At 41.3% G+C, this 21,998-nt stretch overlaps 1 protein-coding gene across 1 annotated transcript in view; it reads left to right on the forward strand.

The window, feature by feature from the left end:
* LOC124283929 (RNA helicase aquarius-like) overlaps positions 1–16,022 on the forward strand; it is an 87,622-nt gene extending 71,600 nt beyond the window's left edge. Inside the window, 1 exon segment of the mRNA XM_046719965.1 lies at positions 15,599–16,022. Coding sequence (XP_046575921.1) covers positions 15,599–15,626 — 28 coding nt within the window. The 3' untranslated portion in view covers positions 15,627–16,022.
* Positions 16,023–21,998: the final 5,976 nt, after the last annotated feature.

Below are 21,998 nucleotides of genomic sequence, written 5' to 3' on the forward strand. Positions count from 1 at the left end.
GGATGGTCAGCTGACTTGTATATACCCGGGTAACTCATGCTGTAATGGTGGTAAGCCTGACTCCCTCCCTATAAGGCTGTGTACTCTGAACTCAGAACAGATTAGGGGCGGTAGGGTAGCCTAGTGGTTAAAGCATTCTCTCGTCACGCCGAAGACTCGGGTTTGATTCCCCAGATGGGTAGAATATGTGAAGCCCATTTCTGGTGTCCCCTGCTGTGATATTGCTGGAGTATTGCTAAAAGCGGCGTAAAACCATACTCACTCACTCAATCAGAACAGATTAGTAATGACCATGCTTCTATGTATACAATTAAACACTGTTTCTCTTGATGGTACTATTCCCAATAACATCACAATAAATAGACATGTACAGTAGCCATAGTTTAGTTTAAACATGTTTTATTCACAAAGTGAAATGGATCAGGAAAACTTCATACGACATAAAACCTCTCTCCAAGAATATTCGCCATCACAAATTGCGTGACAAACAACAGTGTATGAAATAAGGCCCGTCCGACCGCCCAAGACGGGCTAGATTTCTGCCGGACACGGTCTAATTTTACAGTTAGCCAGCCCGATGGACGGGTGGAAAAAAGTATTCAAATATTCCACTGGCACTGTCTATTTAGTATTTAAGAAGGACTGGTTAAATCTCTTCTGGGCTGGTAAGTTTTTGAAGTTACCAGCCCAGATGTCGGGCTGGGTTTTTGGCTTATTTCATACACTACAAACAACTATGAGATTGAAGGGGAAAATGTTACAATACTATAATACAACAGGTACGTGTAAGAAAACTGCTGTGATGTGTTTAAACAAAAACTTTCATTTATAAATATTAGTGGTATAACGGTACGTTTTAGCATGGTACGGTACGTATTGCGGTACAAGGCCTTCGGTTAGGTCCGTTTTGGTTCGGTATATGAGATATGATCATAATGCAGAAAATTGACAAGAGCCAAACCATACATTTTTTAATAACGTGGATAAAAATATAACCATAATCTTTGTTATTTTGAATGAACAAAACTGTCATTTTATGACTAGACAGAAATGACAGTACGAAAACCGAAAATACCGAATGTGTCTGTGTGTCTGACAAGGAGCAGAATATTGTTGGCATAAGACACAGTCCGAGATAGTGTGTGTCTGTGTCTGACAAGGCAGAATATTAAGCATAAGACACAGTGCGAGATAGTGTGTCTGTCTGTGTGTCTGACAAGGAGCAGAATATTGTCAGCATAAGACACAGTGCGAGATAGTGTGTCTGTCTGTGTGTCTGACAAGGAGCAGAATATTGTCAGCATAAGACACAGTGGGAGATAGTGTGTCTGTCTGTGTGTCTGACAAGGAGCAGAATATTGTCAGCATAAGACACAGTGCGAGATAGTGTGTCTGTCTGTGTGTCTGACAAGGAGCAGAATATTGTCGGCATAAGACACAGAGTGTGTGTCTGTCTGTGTGTCTGACAAGGAGCAGAATATTGTCAGCATAAGACACAGTGTGTCTGTGTGTGTGTCTGAGGGGAGCAGAATATTGTCAGCATAAGACAGAGTGCAGAGATAGTGTGTCTGTCTGTGTGTCTGACAAGGAGCAGAATATTGTCAGCATAAGACACAGATAGTGTGTCTGTCTGTGTGTCTGACAAGGAGCAGGAGATAGTGTGTGTCTGTCTGTGTGTCTGACAAGGAGCAGAATATTGTCGGCATAAGACACAGTCCGAGATAGTGTGTCTGTCTGTGTGTCTGACAAGGAGCAGAATATTGTGGGCATAAGACACAGCGAGATAGTGTGTCTGTCTGTGTGTCTGACATATTGTCAGCATAAGAGCAGAATGTGCATAAGACACAGTCTGGCAGTGAGCAGAATGAGTGTGTCTGTCTGTGTGTCTGACAAGGAGCAGAATATTGTCGGCATAAGGCACAGAGGGTGTGTCTGTCTGTTTCCCATTGAGCAGCGTAACGTCAATGTACCAGTAAGACATTCAGGAAGCAAGGCTGCCATCATGCATGGTAAACCTGGACTCCACAGACTCTCCTTCAACCCAACTCCCTTACAATAAGATCTAGATAAATCTATTTCCCATCCACACGCCAGTAATCATATCAAAACAATAACAGAGATAAAAACAACCCAAAGCTCTCAGTAAACAAGCCAACAAAAGATTGAGAAAACCATAGAACAGCAACTCTGTCCTTTGATAGCGAGATCAGGGAGGGAGGAGAAGGAATGTTTGCTGATACTTACTGGAAGTCAGATAGGATGTCCAAGCTGTTGGGAGATACTGTTGTAGGAGCACAGAGCATCACAGAGTTGGGCTAATTACCCCCCTCCTTCTACTCTGTGTTTTTCTCTGAACCTCAAACGATCAGCGCTTTGAACTTTCTTTCCTTGGCTTGAGGAAAGCATGGCTTCTTGGGCCTTGATAAACGCTTCTGTTATGTATTGTCTCTGCTTGATGGGGTTTCTTTGGGAAGGTGTGTGCAGAACATTAGTAAGTCAGAGGGGTCAAGTGAGTTATAAATCTTGGGGTCAGTATCAAGTGAAGTTATTTTTGTAAATCAGTGTAAGGTATTTAGCTATCAAGGTAAATATTGAGCTTTGGAATCCTCAATGTTTTACTTCTGTATAATGACGTGGTGGAAATTGTGTGGATATTTATTCATATAATTGGGTTTCCTAATTTGAATTTCAGTATGGCTGCCATGTAACCATCTTGGATATTACTAATTTAGCTAACATGGTAAATATTGAGCTTTTGAATTGTCAGTGTTTTACAAGTTATGTTTCTATATAATGACTCGGTGGAAATTTGTGTGGATGTTTCTTGATATAATTGGGTTTCAAAATTTGATTTTCAATATGACTGCCAGGTAGCCATCTTGGATATTTCTTATTTAAATGTTTTCCGAAAGTTAAAGGTCCAGACACCTGAAACATGTTTGTTGAGACGTTCACTATATGTAATTTCAAGTTTGTTTACGTAGTTGGACAGGTTGATGGATTGTTGGATTGATAGATAGGTATGTGGGCGGATAAGAAGCAGCGTGGGAATTTTACATAGATAAATGTATTGGTGAATAGATAACATGCTCATCAGTAGGTGCATAGGTAAGTGGATTTAAAGTGGATGGAGTTTTGACGTGGTTCACTTCTGTATTGAAGGATTGAGAGGTTGTGATTTGTTAAATAGATTGGTAGATGAATTAATTCATGAACTGATGAATGTATTACTTGTTTGATCAATTATTTGATCGCCTGGTTGTTTGACAGATGTCTAAGGTGTAGGGCTGTAAAGATCCATCGAACTATCGATGAATTGCAATTGTTGAGTCTCTGATAGCAATTAATCGATGGTGGAAATGAAAAACTATCGATGCATCGATAGTATATGTGACAATCGATAGTTTAGTACTTGACTTCCATTGATACAGGGAATAAAAAAATGTTTTGTATTTTTTTATTGTTTGGGTGCAGACTTCCAGCTTCATTGAGTTTATGTTTTGACTGTTTACTTGATCTGGGTTTCAAGTTTCTTGTTAGTTATTAAAATAGACTGAAACCACTTCAACTTGTTTGTATTTCATGTAAACTATACATTCATTTGGGAAATGACTTCAAATGAGACAATTTGATGAGAAAAAACTATTGCAATAGTAAAGCAATAGTTGGTCGTAATAGTATGTTGTAATAGACTATCGCTATTGCAATAGTTGTTTTCAATAGTCACCCCTACTAAGGTGATCTGTATATGACTGGACTGGTGAAAAGTCAGATTGTTGGATGAATAGTCAGGTTGATACATAAATATGTTGATTGGTTAATGACTGCTTGGATCAGTTAGTTAGATGTATCAGGAAGTTATCATGTATCAGGAAGGATTGACATCAGCATTATGTCAAAGAATTTGTTGTTGTCAGAGCATTTGTTGTTGAATGTGGCTAACTGTTTCAACCAGTACTCAAGTAATTTGGGCCCATATGGACCCCGGTAACTTGTCTAAAGTGAGACTTAATGGATTGGTTGGACAGACTCAGAAAGCATGTCATCACACCTGGACAATAGTGGATGTTCATCATGCTACCAATCAGTGGTTTGTGTGGTCAATCAGTGCATTGTCTGGTCAATAACTAGTTTGTCTGGTCAATCAGTGGTTTGTCTGGTCAATCAGTGGTTTGTCTGGTCAATCAGTGGTTTGTGTGTTCAATCAGTGGTTTGTGTGGTCAATCAGTGGTTTGTCTGGTCAATCAGTGGTTTGTCTGGTCAATCAGTGGTTTGTCTGGTCAATCAGTGGTTTGTCTGGTCAATCAGTGGTTTGTCTGGTCAATCACTGGTTGATCAGTGAACAGTCAATCAGTGGTTTGTGTGGTCAATCAGTGGTTTGTGTGGTCAATTAGTGGTTTCAATGTGGTCAATCAGTGGTTGGTTGGTCAATCAGTGTTTGGTGGTCAATCAGTGGTTTGTCTGGTCAATCAGTGGGTTTGGTCAATCAGTGGTCTGGTCAATCAGTGGTTTGTGTGGTCAATCAGTGGTTTGTCTGGTCAATCAGTGGTTTGTGTGGTCAATCAGTGGTTTGTCTGGTCAATCAGTGGTTTGTGTGGTCAATCAGTGGTTTGTCTGGTCAATCAGTGGTTTGTCTGGTCAATCAGTGGTTTGTGTGGTCAATCAGTGGTTCGTCTGGTCAATAACTGGTTTGTCTGGTCAATCAGTGGTTCGTCTGGTCAATAACTGGTTTGTCTGGTCAATCAGTGGTTCGTCTGGTCAATCAGTGGTTTGTTTGGTCAATCAGTGGTTTGTCTGGTCAATCAGTCGTTTCTCTGGTCAATCACTGGTTTGTCTGGTCAATCAGTGGTTTCTCTAGTCAGTCAGTGGTTTGTCTGGTCAATCACTGGTTTGTGTGGTCAATCAGTGGTTTGTCTGATCAATCAGTGGTTTGTGTGGTCAATCAGTGGTTTGTTTGGCCAATCAGTGGTTAGTCTGGTCAATCAGTGGTTTTTCTGGTCAATCAGTGTTTTTTCTGGTCAATTAGTGGTTTGTGTGGTGAATCAGGGTTTTGTGTGGTCAATCACTGGTTTGTCTGGTCAATCAGTGGTTTGTCTGGTCAATCAGTTGTTTGTGTGGTCAATCACTTTTTTGTGTGGTCAATCATTTTTGTGTGGTCAATCAATGGTTCATCTGGTCAATCAATGGTTTGTCTGGTCAATTAGTGGTTTGTGTGGTGAATCAGGGTTTTGTCTGGTCAATCGCTGGTTTGTGTGGTCAATCAATGGTTCGTCTGGTCAATCACTGGTTTGTCTGGTCAATCAGTGCTTTGGTGAATTACTGGTTTGGTCAATCAGTGCTTTGTTTGGTCAATAAGTGCTTTGTCTGGTCAATCAGTGCTTTGGTCAATCAGTGGTTTGTGTGGTCAATCACTGGTTTGGTCAATCAGTGGTTTGTGTGGCCAATCAGTGCTTCGTCTGGTCAATAACTGGTTTGTGTGGTCAATCAGTGCTTTGTCTGGTCAATAACAGGTTTGTCAGGTCAATCAATGGTTTGTCTGGTCAATCAGTGCTTTGTCTGGTCAATCAGTGGTTTGTGTGGTCAATCACTGGTTTGGTCAATCAGTGGTTTGTGTGGTCAGTCAGTGGTTTGTGCAGTCAGTCAGTGCCTTGTCTGGTCAATAACTGGTTTGTCTGGTCAATCAGTGGTTTGTCTGGTCAATCAGTGCTTTGTCTGATCAATCACTGGTTTGTGTGGTCAATCACTGGTTTGGTCAATCAGTGGTTTGTGTGGTCAGTCAGTGGTTTGAGTGGTCAATCAGTGCCTTGTCTGGTCAATAACTGGTTTGTCTGGTCAGTCAGTGCTTTGTCTTGTCAATCAGTGCTTTGTCTGGTCAATCAGTGCTTTGTCTGGTCAATCAGTGTTTTGTCTGGTCAATCAGGGTTTTGTCTGGTCAATAAGGGTTTTGTCTGGTCGATCACTGGTTTGTGTGGTCAATCACTGGTTTGGTCAATCACTGGTTTGTGTGGTCAGTCAGTGGTTTGTGTGGTCAATCAGTGCTTTGTGTGGTCAATAACTGCTTTGTCTGGTCAATCAGTGGTTTGTCTGGTCAATCAGTGCTGGTCAATCAGTGCTTTGTCTGGTCAATCAGTGCTTTGTCTGGTGAATCACTGGTTTGTGTGGTCAATCACTGGTTTGGTCAATCAGTGGTTTGTGTGGTCAATCACTTGTTTGTCTGGTGAATCACTGGTTCGTCTGGTCCTGACTCGAGCAATGAAGTCAAGATGTGACTGAAATGTTGTTGTTTGAACTATTATACAGCAAACAAACAAACAGGGTGATGAAAAGGGTGTTATGAATTTGAGATGTGATATATGTGAATGTGAACATTGAGTAGAGTTGTATAGAGATGCATGTAAAAATAAGAATGTTGAGAATAGATAGAGCAACACATAGATCATGCTGTACAAGCTGTGTTTGAATCTGATAAGCAAAGGGCACATGTGGCCCAGTTGTGCTTTGCCCTGCTGATTGCTGTTCAGAGTTATGTCCCTTGGCCACCCCAGAAACACACAATTATGGGTTCAATTCCCAGTTCACCCCATTTTTTATTTCCAGGTTTTGGGGTGGCCTAGTGGTTAAAGCATTCGCTCATCATGCCGAAGACCTGGGTTCGATTCCCCACATGGGAACAATGTGTCAAGCCCGTTTGTGGTGTCCCCTAACCGTCATATTGCTGAAATATTGCTAAAAGTGGCGTAAAACTAAACTCACTCACTGTTTCCAGGTTTCTCAAGACCATGCCCATCCTCATGGTTTTCATCAATGTGTTCAACATCATAGACCTGCATCACTTCATGCCTTCCCCCCACAAGATTACACGCTGTTAGGGGTGAGACGGTATACCACGCTATTAGTAGAACCACGCTATTTGCCTTTGGTTCGGTATAGTGGTGGTCCAATTAATTGAAAAAATCGAAGATTGGTCGCAGTGACTATACGACCAAGCAATCGATCATGTTTTCTCATAATCGAACACAAACAATTCTGGAACACTTGTTTTCATTAACAATATATTTCACAAGGTTGGTTTTGTCTGTTACATTTCATAAGCACTACAAGTCATGATTGAATATATCTTAAAGACTCTAAGAAATTTATGTTCCTTACATACTTGTCATCCTTTAAAGATATGAAATTTTGCACCAAAAAAACCCAAAGAACTACATGGTTTTTTTCCTTATTTGAGCATGAACAAAAATAACCAGGGACATTTCATAAATGACGACAACCAATTATTTTCGATGATTGATCGGTTGTAATGAACCAATCATCAATTATGAGATTTTAACCAATTCCCAACACTAGTTCGGTATACTGAATGCAATCCAAAAATTCGGTATTTTCAGTTTTCTTACCATCATTTTATTAACCTTTTAAAACCTTTTCTAAAATGTCTTGAAATCGAATCATTTTGTCTATCTAGGTTTGGCTCTTGTCAATTTTCTGCATTATGATCATATCTCATATACCGAACCGAAATGGGCCGAACCGAAGGCCTTGTACCGCAATACGTACTATACCGTGGTAAGAGCATACCGTGGTAAGAGCATACTGTTTCACCCCTACAAGCTGTGATCTAATTGGAACACTGTTCAAAGTGGCATCAAACTTAACTCAGGGAAATAAACAGTCAATATTGGATTCTCACAATTAAGATTCGTTTCATCTGAACACATTGTTGTAATTATCGTTATTTCAAGATCCAACATGAGGGTGTTCGTAAGATGTTGTTTGGCAATATATAGCCTGGGGATACACCTGCTCGAAGTCATCATTGGGCTATGCTTCTGTCATGTAGATGATGAGACTGGGACTCTCCATTTCTGAGACTAAACATTATGGCACGAAATATCCATACAGCGTAAACCCACCTTCATGAATGTCTTTAAGATAAACACCATCACGTAGAATATCCACCCAGTATAAACTCCAGCATGTGAATGCCCCTGCCATAAACATCATCATGCAAAAAATGCTGACTAAATAAACTGTAGCATTTGGATATCCTTAATAAAAAATGTCTCTGGGAATAACAAATTCATGTGCATGAACTCGGGAAGGGTTTTTTTTCAAGTAGGACTGTTGGCCTAATCTATCAGAATAATATTGACAAGTTGTTTTTCAGGCTGTCAGCTTGACTAGAGGTGATGTTGCTTTTGGACTACAGGAAATGTTTAGAATGTCATTCAGGGAGTGTCCCGTGAAGATCTGGGTTAGAATTGATCTTCAGTAACCCATGCTTGTCGTAAGAGGCGACTAACGGGATCGGGTGGTCAGGCTCGCTGAGTTGGTTGACACATGTGACGTCATTGGTTCCCAGTTTCGCAGATCGATGCTCATGCTGTTGATAACTGGATTGTCTGATCCAGACTCAAATATTTACAGACCGCCGCCGTATAGCTGGAATATTGCTGAGTGTGATGTAAAACTACACTCACTCACTCATTCAGGGAGCACAGAGAGCCCAGTAGTCTCAGAGTTGCATCCCTTGGGTGTAGCAGGACCTTATGATCATGTTCAAATTATGGTACACGTCATGCTGCAAGGTTTCACCAAAGTGATAGATCATCACCGTCTGTTTTAGTGGCAGTTGTTGAAATGTGTGACTTGGAAGTGTTGCTCAAGCTATCAACCTCAGGGTTGTCTCATAACAGATACGAGAGCGGAAGGTCGCGGGTTTCACCTCACATCACCTCATAACAGATACAACTATCACCAGGCTGTGTTGATATAGCTTACATTAAAACAATCACCTTATGTAAGAGTAAGAGGGTTCTCTCTGACTGGTTAAAATCGTCGTTTTAAACTGATGAAGTGAGACATTTGTCATAATATCAATCACTGGTTTGTCTGGAACATGCCTATGTACTGGTTGCTGTCATATCGCTGGAATGTTGCTAATAACGCCATCATACAGCAGGAATGTTGCTGAGAAAACGCTGTCATACAGCTGGAATGTTGCTGAGAACGCTGTCATACAACAACTACAAAGACTACAACAACAACAACTACTCCAGAGTGGCACAATGGGACCTTACACTTCGATGATCCTAACTCTCATACTCTGATATAGACTTGTCGCGGGTTCAATCCCCAATCGCGTCATACCAAAAGACGTTAAACTATGGTGCTTGTTGGTCCCTGCCTGGCACTTGGCATTAATGGGTACAGCAAGGACTGGTCGGCTCCGAGTCAGTATAATGTGTGGGGTATTCATGCTTAACTGCGGCGTGGTATCTCAGTGAGCTAGCACTATAAAACCAGCTTAAGTCTGGGCTCGTACAAGCCGCCGCACATACACACGCATGCACGTCGTCATATGAACGAAATATTCTTAAGTATGACGTTAAACCCCTTTCACCTCACCTAACATAGACTTGTGACAGTCATAGTGCTAAGATCGTCTTGTTCAAGTAGGCCCAGGATTCGTTGTTCGTTGTTGCTCTAGACAACAAATGTGAACAGGGCGAAGCGATAAGCATTCCTGTCAGAAGTGAGCTGGTCCAGATCTACCATGGGAGACTGGTTCAGATCCATTTCCTGAAGCTGGTTGATATCCCTCATCTGAGGCTAGTCCAACATGGTCCCCCGACTGATGTTTGCCACAAAATGTACACCTGCTCTTCCAGAAACTTTGACAAGAAGCAGAATCTGCCAAGTGTAAATAGTGTGAAAAATGAACATGTTAATTCTGTGGCTAGTTTCCTTACAGGGGTAATTGAATAATCAGATCAGTGTCGTGTCTTGAAATGATGAATGTAACGATGAAATGATTTGTTTGGCCTCACAAGTCTGCACCTGAAATGCCATGTTGATGGTAACGATGTTTCTCCACACATGGCCCTGATAAGATGCTCTTTAAGGAAATTGGCTTTTGGAACTAATGGAAATACAATGTTCTGTGAATCTGATGGTTCAACTTTATCAAAATGTCTGTTGCTGGTTTAGTCTAATTGTTGGTTTGAACACGTACAGTTTTCTCACAAGATGATAGATTTAATTAGGAATGTTTTACATTCAATGTGATTTTAATTTTAGTGATGCCGTAATGTGGAATGTGATGCCGTAATGTGGAATATATTTTGTATTCACTTTGCTTTCTTCTTTTTTATTACATGGGAGAGACTATTAGCTTGTTTCACTTAAATTTGAAAATATTATTTTAAGACACGTATTTAATTTAAAAAACCTGCACCCAATGTCCTGCCATGAATAACTGCAAAACTGCGGATGCAGCATAAAGCAATAAGAACTCACTCACCCAACTTCATCTTACTGACTGAGTATGGTTTTACGCCATTTTTAGCAATATTCCAGCAATATCATGGCGGGGACACCAGAAATTGGCTTCACACATTGTACCCATGTGGGGATTTGAACCCGGGTCTTCGGTGTGACGAGCCAACGCTTTAACCACTAGGCTACCCCACTTCATCTTAAGGTTTGTTGTTCTCTGCTTTGTCCTATTCATTTTTCATTCAGAAAAGAGTTTGCGTAGTTCCGGGGGCGGTGGGGTAGCCTAGTTGTTAAAGCATTCGCTGATGACGCAAAGACCCGGGTTCGATTCCCCACATGGGTACAATGTGTGAAGTCCATTTCTGGTGTCCCCCGCCGTGATATTGCAGGAATATTGCTCAAAATGGCGTAAAACCAAACTCACTCACTCATTTGCATCGTTCCTGTCTTTGCAATGTGAGAAATAGTTGATTGTAGATAGGCAGGTTGTGAAGGAGAATGACACCAACGGAATAGATCCTGACACAGTTGTCTGAGGTGCTCTGCCGAAGTGATTGGAGGAACTGTGCACTTTCACTAATGATGATATCATTAGTTTCAATCATGTGAATCACCTGAAGGATTATTCGGGTTAAGTGGATCCTGTGGGAGATAGTGACCGGAAGGGTTCCGACTAACAAGGTTAACCCTTTAACTGAGACACTGGAGATTTGATTTGATGCTTTATGATTTGAAGTCAGTATCCGATACAAGAATATATTGTACATATATTACACAAAGGAAGTTAAGGATCACCCTAATCTTTCAGATGATCGAAAGTGAATCTGTCATGGCTTCCATTATTTCATGGTTCCAATACAGACTTTTACACCATTGTTTTGCCAACAAACATTGTTTTAGAAAAGGGTACACATATGATTAAAGCATTGGTCTTGCAGTAAACCATGGAAAAACTTGAGAACGAAGACCGGGTTGAAAAGAAACATGAATCCCCACATAAAACAATGATCCAATAAATATCATCTTAATTCTCTTCAAGGAACTAATGTGAAATAAGCATTATGCCATTTCTCAACATAAACTGTGCCAGGTTAACAAAGTGTTGCAATGGAATATCAATGCTTTCTAAAGCGTCATGTCATGAATTCCAAACTCAGTTCATCAGTACTGGAATATCCATTTGTTTTGTATAAAATGTTGAAAAATGCAACAAAATAAACAACTATAAAAATTTTTTTATTTCTGTTGCTATAGTTACGCTGTCATGACATGTTTGCCAGAATATCAAATAATTGGATTGTCCTTAACTTCTTTTGACTAGTATACAGCATGTGGGTTTTAGTGTGCTAATTTTCATGTCCTTTGAGTGGAACATGGTGTGTAGCATGTGAGAATGATGACCATTTTACGTTGAAATAGATAAGGTGAGTGAGTGAGTTTAGTTTACACCCCACAGCAATATTCCAGTGATATGGAAAATATATAATCTGTCTGTAAATAATCGAGTCTGGACCAGACAATCCAGTGATCAACAGCATGAGCATCGATCTGCGCAATTGGGAACCAATGACATGTGTCAACCAAGCCAGCAGGCCTGACCACCCAATCCCGTTAGTCGCCTCTTACAACAAGCATTTGGTTACTGAAGGTTCAATCTAACCCGGACCTTCACGGGTTGAAATAGATAAGGATCAGCAGGATTTGATTTCCAGTTCACAGAGTGATTGTTATCAAAGTACTGTTTAACCACTCCTAGAAGACAACATCTGAACGATCACCTGAAAGATGGTCAGCTATTGTAACATATGTACTGTAGTCTTTCCCTGAGTCTTGTTCACTAGCTCATTCACTCACTCACTCACTCACTCACTGTTGTCATGCAGCTTAGATATATGCAGCCTGTGATGTCACTCACTCATCCAATCTTGCTCACTCACTCAAAAAATACTAACACATGTTCTTATTATCGAACAGTAAATGACAATAAGCTGGAGACAATATTTAGTCACACACTCACTCACTCACTCACTCACTCACTCACTCACTCACTCACTCACTCACTCACTCACTCACTCACTCACTCACTCACTCACTCACTCACTCACTCACTCACTCACTCACTCACTCACTCACTCACTCACTCACTCACTCACTCACTCACTCCTGGAAGATGTATTTGCAAGATCCCCAGCAAGATAGTCCGGCAGTCAGTGATATAGTCATGGCCTAGGGCTTCTCTGCCTTGACTGACTGGCTTAGGCTAGATTACCACAGTGATAGACCAGGCCGCAGCTCTAAGTGTACTAATTGCTGGTATTAGAAGACTTACAGTTCTCTGTAAAGCCGGTTAAATTTCCATTTTTCGTAATGATACCAGACAACTGTCAATCAAATCGGTGAGTTCGGCAGTACATTGATACTGTGAAGAACATCTGTTCATCTTCAGCCCTTTCTGCTAGGCAGTAACTCTTGGCAGATGATGAAGTACAATGCCTTTGTCAGGTCGGAATCTAGTCATTCAAAATATATTCCCAAGAATTTTGCATTGACTCTTTTAGCAGCTTGCCTTGTCAGATCATAAATGTGAAAGTTGTGCAGATTGGCAATAAAGTGAACTGTGGAGACGGCTTGATCACGTTACAAGGCATAGGACAGCCATGTTTAACTTTGATAAGTGAGTGGGTTGGTTGTTTTATGCCATTCTTAGCAGTATTCCAGCGGTATCATGGAAGGGCACAAGGGCTTCAGACATTACACCTATATGTGGAATCAAAACCGGGGTCCTCGATATGACGGCCAAACACTTATACCACTAATCAAACCAGAGAAATATCATAGGCACCATTGCTTGGATCGCGTAATAAACTTTCACGTTTATAAACTTTCAGGTTTCTTAGGAGATGCTGCTAGTCAATATCAATCTGGGTGCGTGGCTGTCAGTGCCATAGCAGAATCGATCAGAATGTGCCCAAAATATTTTGTATGCTGTTATGCCTGCAACATACATTATTAGATATCTACCAATACATTCACCATAATGATGCCAAAATGGCAATGTAATTGCTCTCTACAGACATTTTAAATATAAGATTGGACTGTATAGAGATGTCATAGCTGGGATCTTCTTTCAGTTCTGAGATGTAAAAAGTGTGAAAGTAATAACAGCAGGTTTCATAATGCCATAAGCTCTTTCTGCTTGATGTTAGTACCGGTACCTAATGCATCTGATGTCTGATTATTAGGGCTGTAACGATGCATCGAACTATTGATGGATTGCAGTTGTTGAGTCTCCGATAGCAATTAATCGATGGTAGAAATGAAAAACTATCGATGCATCGATAGTATGTGTGACTATCGATAGTTTAGTTATTGACTTCCTTTGATAAATGTGCAGCGAAAAATACAGGAAGTATCAGATTCTTTCACTTTGATTTAGAGTTATTTGCCCCTGTTACCTCTTAAACAAACATGGCGGCAACCACAGCATACGACTTGGAGTTTGAAATTGTGAATAACAAAGCTGGAAAATCCAGACTGAAACTACTCCAACTTGTTTTTATTTATATCTATTACTATACATTCATTTGGGAAATGACTTCAAATGCGACAACTCAAGGGAAAAAAACTACAACAACAGCAATAGTTTTTCCCAATAGACGATCGCTATCGCAATAGTATGTTGCAATAGACTATCACTATCACTATAGCATTAAGCAATAGTTTTTCCTCCTCAATAGTCACCCCTAGTGATTATCACATAGATCGTATTGCTTATTTTAGTTTCAACACACATGTAAACAGCCCCTTATCCAGGCCCAAATTGTTCCTCAGAAGCCCCGATTGTTGTTAGAACAGAAGGCTTGTAATGGGACCGGATGGTCAGTCTTGTGGACTTAGTTTATGCTTGTCATCAAATCCATGGTGCTTGATCAATGGTCATGAGTCAAACACTGGATTGTCTGTTCCAGACTTGATTATTTACAGTCTACTATCATATAGCTGAAACATTCCTGAGTGCAGCGTTAAACCAACAAACATTTCATTGGTATATTGTGGTGTGAAACAGGTCAAAAGGGCCGCATGAAAAAAGGGCCCCAAAACAGAAAAGTCAAAATGTCTGCAAGAAAGTCGAAAGGGAGGCAAACCCCTAGTCAAAATTAAAGGCCCCGTATAAAAAAATAATATCTTTTTTTAAAATTGTATTACAGTAAAAGGTTATACATCTATACAATGTATACCTCATACATACTAGTTCTGATTGTAATAGATATTTTTTCAATATTTAAAAGAAAATGATGACAAAGAATAGATGTATGTGATGGTTATTTATTTTGTAACAAAACACTTATAGTTATCTTATAGGGTATCTTTCACAACTTCGCTCCAGTGACCAATCTCTTCTGCAAATTCAATGTACAAGAACAAAGTCTTTTGGTGACCGAGCATTCTCTTCGAATGGTGCAAAACTCTGGAAATATCTACCACAAGAACTTCGATCACTGACTGAACTTGCATCTTTCAAAAGCCAGTTAAAGACTCATCTTTTTACCAAAGCTTACCTTTAGCTCCAGCGTGGACTCAGAGCGCCTTTGGGTGATTACATCGGATTCTGGCGCTATAGAAGTATTTGTATGTATGTATAACAAATACTTTGGCAAAGAAGTGCATTTAACAATAGTACCACATGCCATTGTTTCCCAGTATGATGCTCGTAAGGTCAGTCATTGGAATGTCTGGTCCTGACTTGATTTTTTACTCTCATATAGCTGGAATATGGCTGAGTGCGGTGTCAAGGAACAAACAAACAAACGTAAACTCTCCATGTGGTGATTTTCTATCCTATGCTTGTCATCGAACTTGATAGATCAGGTTGTCAGACTTGGTGACATCGTATCGACCAAATGTACCTTGATGGCATGAATGGTTGCTTACTGTCACTGACCATCCTCGGTGATTTACAGGCCATCATCATATGTTTCTGAATGTGATGTAAAACTAACATCAAGCAACCATATGTGGAATGACTCTTTTCGACAGTCTGTTTTTTTAAAATGTATAATGCTGTTATTCTAGAAAAGATGTTATTTGTTGTTTGACAACACTTTCACTCAGTATAACCCATGGCTATTTTCTCTGGGGCAGTTTTAAGATCCATGGTTGACCTCAAACTGTCTAGTGCTGTTGTGAAAGAAATATGTAGAGAGGCTTAACCACCAAGTGTCGTATATCTGATCCGTGAAAATGTTGTCAAGTAATATGATTGATCCTGAGAATTGCTTATTTATGTGGCAAATGTTTATTTTCTTGTATTTTATTCCAGGAATGACAGGGGCATTCTGGCTTGGTAGGATGTACTCAAGCTGATGGCAAGACCAGCCACAGGTACCATGGGCCAGTCTACGTCCGCTGGTGCTGCCGCTGTTACTGCTGCCGTCACTGGACTGAAGATGTCAGAACCTGCACCATCGCGACCCAGTCTGCTGCTCAACAGATATAAACACTGTCAGAATGTAGGAGGAATCGTGGAGGATTGTGTGGAATCCTTTCAGTGACAAGTGCATTAGTGGTGGGTGGTTATTCTGATGCTCCTAATGTACAGGGGGGCCTGGTGGTTGGGGGCATGGCAAGAGGAGTTGGTAGTATGGCTGGCCATTTTTCTTTTCTTTTTGTGTGTGTGTCTGAGCATGTTTGTTTGTCTGTTTGTCTGCCTGTTGTGCTTCTGTGTGTGCGTGCGTGTGCGTGTGTGTGTGTGTGTGTGTGTGTGTGTGTGTGTGTGTGCGCGCATGCATGCGTGTGTGTGTCTGTCTGTGTCTCTGTCTAGGTCTCTTGAGCCTCTGTGTGTTGGAGCTTGGGGGGTGGATGGATATAAGGTCAAAATGGGTAGATAGAGGTAGTACAATAGGGGTATCATGGGATGGGTAATACAAGGGTGGTGCTTGATGTTTTAGGCTTGACCTTTTAGGGTAAGGGTTGTACCAGGACGAGAGGGTCGTAGGCTATTAGAAATGAGTACAAGGAAGACAGGTGGATGTGGGCATGGTAGAGATGGCATGTCACACTATGTATGAACACTTCGAACCCAAATCTTCAGTGGCTATAAAAGTGATAATTTTCCATGTTGCAATATAGCTGCATGTCACTGATAACCCATGTTTGTCAAGAGTCTAGCCCAGTATGATGTTACACTGACACCTGACAAGCACCTGTTACACCTGTCCCCCTCAGTCTAATGAGTACAGTCGCATGCAATCTTGCAGCCATACCTTACAACCAAGGGCGAGACACAGGGACATCAGGTGTAAATTATCAGTTGATTACCTGCATAAAACAAAGTCCGCACTACGAGATCCATAAAACACGGGGACAAAACACTGTCCTGGTCGAGCTGGAGACTGAGTCCAAATACATAAACTGGCAATAATGTCTTTGATGAAGGAACGGAAACCCACAACGGCTATAAAAGAATTAGGATATGTTTGAACATGACCCTAAATGAAGGCAATATTTACACCTCACACTTGATGTAGGAGTGTTTAGGGTGTCTGTAGTTTAACAGATAGACATTAGCCATGAATTAGGAGAGCTCTTGCGGAAGATATTTACTTTATGTAATATATCAGTGCAACAGTGTTTCTTTGTGTGGAATTCAGCGGAGGGTCGAGTATTTAGGTGAGTGTGTTCTGGAACAGGGGAGGCTATTTCAGAACTTTATGAGACTGTCCACAAAGTTTCCTAGCTTGTCTTGTCAGTTAATTTGCTTGCTGCTCGGTTCGATGATAATAATGTTAAAGATTGCTGTAAATGTTCAACGTGTTTACAGAGATAAAATAGTCAGTATCCTTTTCATTGAGTTAATTTTGGTAACCACCTGTCACATTGAGAAAGGGCGGTGGGGTAGCCTAGTGGTTAAACCGTTGGCTTGTCACGGCGAAGACCCGGGTTCGATTCCCCACATGGGCACAATGTGTTAAGCCCTTTTCTGGTGTCCCCCGCCGTGATATTGCTGGAATATTGCTAAAAGCGGCGTAAAACTAAACTCAGTCAGTCAGTCACATTGAGAAAAACTGATCTATTTTGTGATTTACTTTATAACTTGCATTCTGTTTAAGGACATTTTGTTACATGTGCTATCATTTCTTTTGGTGACTGTTTGAGTACATTTACTGTTCACACACAATGGGTTGTTGGGTAGCCAAGTGGTTAAAGTGTTCAGTCTTAACCACCAAAGACTGGGTTAATTCCCCATGATTCCCCACATATGTACAATGTGTGAAGTCAATTTCTGGTGTCCTCTGCAATGATATCACTGGAATATTGCTAAAAGTGTTGTAAAACCCCCTCACTCACTTTTGATAGTAATAATCAAATATGTCTCATATTTCTAGAGGTACACTTGACATTTTGCAAGAATATGTTTTCTGTATCATGGACAGATGAAAATATCCCTACCAAAAGAGGAGTGGTATATATTGACAATTATGACCAATCTTTACTTGACAGAAAGCAAATTAATCTTTGTTGTTTCAAGATATGTCATATTCAAGTGCTAATTGCAAACAAAGTTCAGGACGACAATATCCTTCTGTATGGCTACAGATAACCTTGCTAGGACGGTGGGGTAGCCTAGTGGTTAAAGCGTCCCTCGTCACGCTGAAGACCCGGGTTCGATTCCCCACATGGGTACAATGTGTAAAGCCCATTTCTGGTGTCCCCTGCTGTGATATTGCTGGAATATTGCTAAAAGCGGTGTAAAACCATACTCACTCACTCACTAACCCTGAGGCAGAAACAATCGAGTGGTCCTCAACTTTGTTGTAATAGTTTGTATGTATATGAAGTAAACATTGCTTCCTTGTCATTGTCACACTTGTAAATATCACCATGTCATGAAAATAATGTTGTTCATATTTAGTTTTTGAGTGTGACATGACGAACTGCGTCGCTTGTATTCAAGTCTGTAAAATGACTAATCATGTCACTTGTTACAACATTCAACTCACTGCTTTGTACATTGTAGATCATGTCACGTTTCATACAAACTCATGAAACCAGTTTCACATCAATTTTGTATATAAATAGTTTGAATATATTATGTTGTCTGTCTTCTTTAAGGGGTGGTGGGGTAGCCTAGTGTTTAAAGCATTTGCTCGTCATGCCGAAGACCCGGGTTCGATTCCTCACGTTGGTAAATTGTGTGAAGCCCATTTCTGGTGTACCGGCCGTGATATTGCTGGAATATTGCTAAAAGTGGCATAAAACTATACTCACTCACTCACTAACTCACTGTTTTCTTTAAAAAGATGTGATAGATTGGACTACCAGTATAAATATATGGCGAATCAATGTATAAGTGTCCCTAACTATAATGACAGCCTTCTGATTAATGGAGTTTCGGCATCAGTCAGTGATCACATGATAATGATAAATAGACAAAATGGTAGACTAACAACTAGTCTCTGAAAGGAACATATTTTACTGAAAAAAGTTCATAGTAAAAAAAAATATAAAATAATGAAAAGGAGCCCTGAGACTTCTTCATTTTCAGAGCTGAGGAAATCTAGACTTGCCACATTTTCTAGACTTGCGTGGGCTTTCTTGGATATATTTGCTTCAGGGTCTGTACGACAGACTAACAAAATGGCTACTGTCAAACCCATTCACTGTTCAATCATCGTGGGGGTAGTGGGTTAGCCTAATCACCCTGAAGACCTGGGGTCGATACCCTACATGGGTACAATGAACTCACTCAATCTAGCCTACGTCAACCTACGTCTACTTCAGAATGGAGGCCAATTTGTAAGAATAAAATGTTCCATGTCATGTGACTACCATAAACTGCAGTAGCAAGAGATCTGGCGTGTGGAATAAGGACTATTGAAGTGGTCATGGACAGATCAAAATATGTAATGTGTCCATGTGTGTCCTTGACATATCACCTTGGTAACATTTCCTCAACTTCATTTTATTAACATAAGGTTAAATTATGAAAAGGCCAGATATCTGTCGAAGCTAAAATGTGTAAAAATCTTCTGTGCAACATCAACACAAGCAACGAACACAAAGTATTTTTTTCAAATTTGGCTGGTGCTACCAGTGGGCAGCCTTTCTCCCATAACCTATTGGATAAAGTGTAGCCCAAGCCTAGAGTGATTTAGCAACTCTACATTGCCTCAGCTCTAGGTGAAATTAGGGATTGTTCTGGGCTCAGTTTGGAATTTTGTTCATTATGAACACATCTGATAACTCGCCAAACAATTTCTAACATGTTTACTGTTTTGTAAAATTGGGCTGAGCCTGTATGACAGAAACGGCCACTATCATGCTTTGTCCTTGCCTTATTGTGCAGAAACAGTCCACCTGGGCCCTTTGAAGAATACCAATACCCTGGGCCCCCGTTCCTCAAAGCAATCATAGCGCTATGACTGTCGTAAGTCTATGTTAGAGTATGGTAGTTACGATCGCTTTGAGGAACGGGACCCAGGACTTTGATTTAGTAACTCTGTCTGGAACCATATCGCTCCAACGAAGGAAGCACACCGTTTAATTGGCTGTGGCCGTGGTATACTACTCATGTTTGCTTCGAGAGTGTCAATCTTCAGTTATGTTCCTCTACACCCTTGTAATTCCTCCTCCTCTCAGAATACTGTCACTTCTGTTGGTATCAGAGCCTTCAACTTCATCCTCCTCTGTAAAAGCAGCATCATTAACAGGTTGTGGCCATGTACCAACATCAACGCTGATGTACACAGTCGTAACTTACAGCTCCACCTAGAATGTGTACTATATCAGGACACGCAAAACACGCTTTACATAATGTTGCTCCAGAGTCTGGGAAATAAATTATGTTGTGTCTGATGTGTTGATATGAAGAAAGTCGCACCTTAAATTGTCTTTCCCTTGCCAACTGTTGAAATCTCTAATCAGGAATGAAAATACACAGACATGGCTTAAAGAAGCCTTACATTCCAAGGATGAATTTAAATTTTTATTTGAAAAGACGTCTTTCAAAAGGTATCCGGTCCATCGTCATGGGAGATCCTTGGTCCTTGAGGATAGTTGCTGAATCTAGAAACAAATTACCTCGAGTTTGTAACAACTGGATAATGTCAGACACCTTGACTTAAAAAAATAATTCAACTCACACACTGTTAGGACTGGACCTTAACACTGGACATTTATTGATGACTGCAATGGTCCATGGCATGAGAAATTCATTGATAACAATGTTCGTTTGCGCTGAAGCATCAATATTATTAATAGACATAACAGTATGAAACTACTGGTCACATCTTCATCACACCTCCTACACTTCACTTTCATCCTACAGTGACATTCTACTCCGAGAACACCCCCTCCGACAGTGACACAATCCTCCCCAGAACACCACCTCCTACAGTGACACAATACTCCCAGAACACCCCCCTACAGTGACACAATACTCCCAGAACACCCCCCTACAGTGACACAATGCTCCCAGAACACCCCCCTACAGTGACACAATACTCCCAGAACACCCCCCTACAGTGACACAATCTTCCCAGAACACTCCCTCCTACAGTGACACAATCCTCCCCCAGAACACCACCTCCTACAGTGACACAATGCTCCCAGAACACCACCTCCTGACACAGTGACACAATCCTCCAGTGACAGAACACACCCTCCTACAGTGACACAATCCTCCCCAGAACACCACCTCCTACAGTGACACAATACTCCCAGAACACCTCCTCTACACAGTGACACAATACTCCCAGAACACCTCCTACAGTGACACAATGCTCCCAGAACACCCCCTACAGTGACACAATGCTCCCAGAAACACCTCCTACAGTGACACAATCCCAGAACCTCCCTACAGAACACCCATGCTCCCAGAACACCCTCCTACAGTGACACAATCCTCCCAGAACACTACCCTCCTACAGTGACACAATCCTCCCCAGAACACCTCCCTCCTACAGTGACACAAGAACACTCCCCTACAGTGACACAATACTCCCAGAACCCTCCTACAGTGACACAATCCCTCCCCAGTGAACATACTCCCCCTCCTACAGTGACACAATACTGAACACCTCCTACTCCCAGAACTCCCCCTCCTACAGTGACACAATGCTCCCAGAACACCCCTCCTACAGTGACACAATCCTCCCAGAACACCCTCCTACAGTGACACAATACTCCCAGAACACCCCTCCTACAGTGACACAATCCTACAGTGACACAATCCTCCCAGAACACCCTCCTACAGTGACACAATCCTCCCAGAACACCCCCTCCTACAGTGACACAAACATACCCTAGAACACCCTCCTACAGTGACACAATCCTCCCAGAACACCCCTCCTACAGTGACACAATCCCAGAACACCTCCCAGAACACCCCTCCTACAGTGACACAATCCCTCCCAGAACACCCTCCTACAGTGACACAATGCTCCCAGAACACCCCCTCCTACAGTGACACAATCCTCCCAGACACACCCCTACAGTGACACAGTCCCAGTGACACAATCTCCCCAGAACACCCCCCTCCTACAGTGACACAATGACACTCCCAGAACACCCCTCCTACAGTGACACAATACTCCCAGAACACAATCCTCCTACAGTGACACAACTCCCAGAACCCTCCTACAGTGACACAATCCTCCCAGAACACCCCTCCTACAGTGACACAATCCTCCCAGAACACCCCCTCCTACAGTGACACAATA

The sequence above is a fragment of the Haliotis rubra genome, unplaced genomic scaffold (genome assembly GCF_003918875.1).
Source record: "Haliotis rubra isolate DU_JTF1 unplaced genomic scaffold, ASM391887v1 Scf325, whole genome shotgun sequence".
In the NCBI taxonomy this organism is placed as follows: domain Eukaryota; kingdom Metazoa; phylum Mollusca; class Gastropoda; order Lepetellida; family Haliotidae; genus Haliotis; species Haliotis rubra.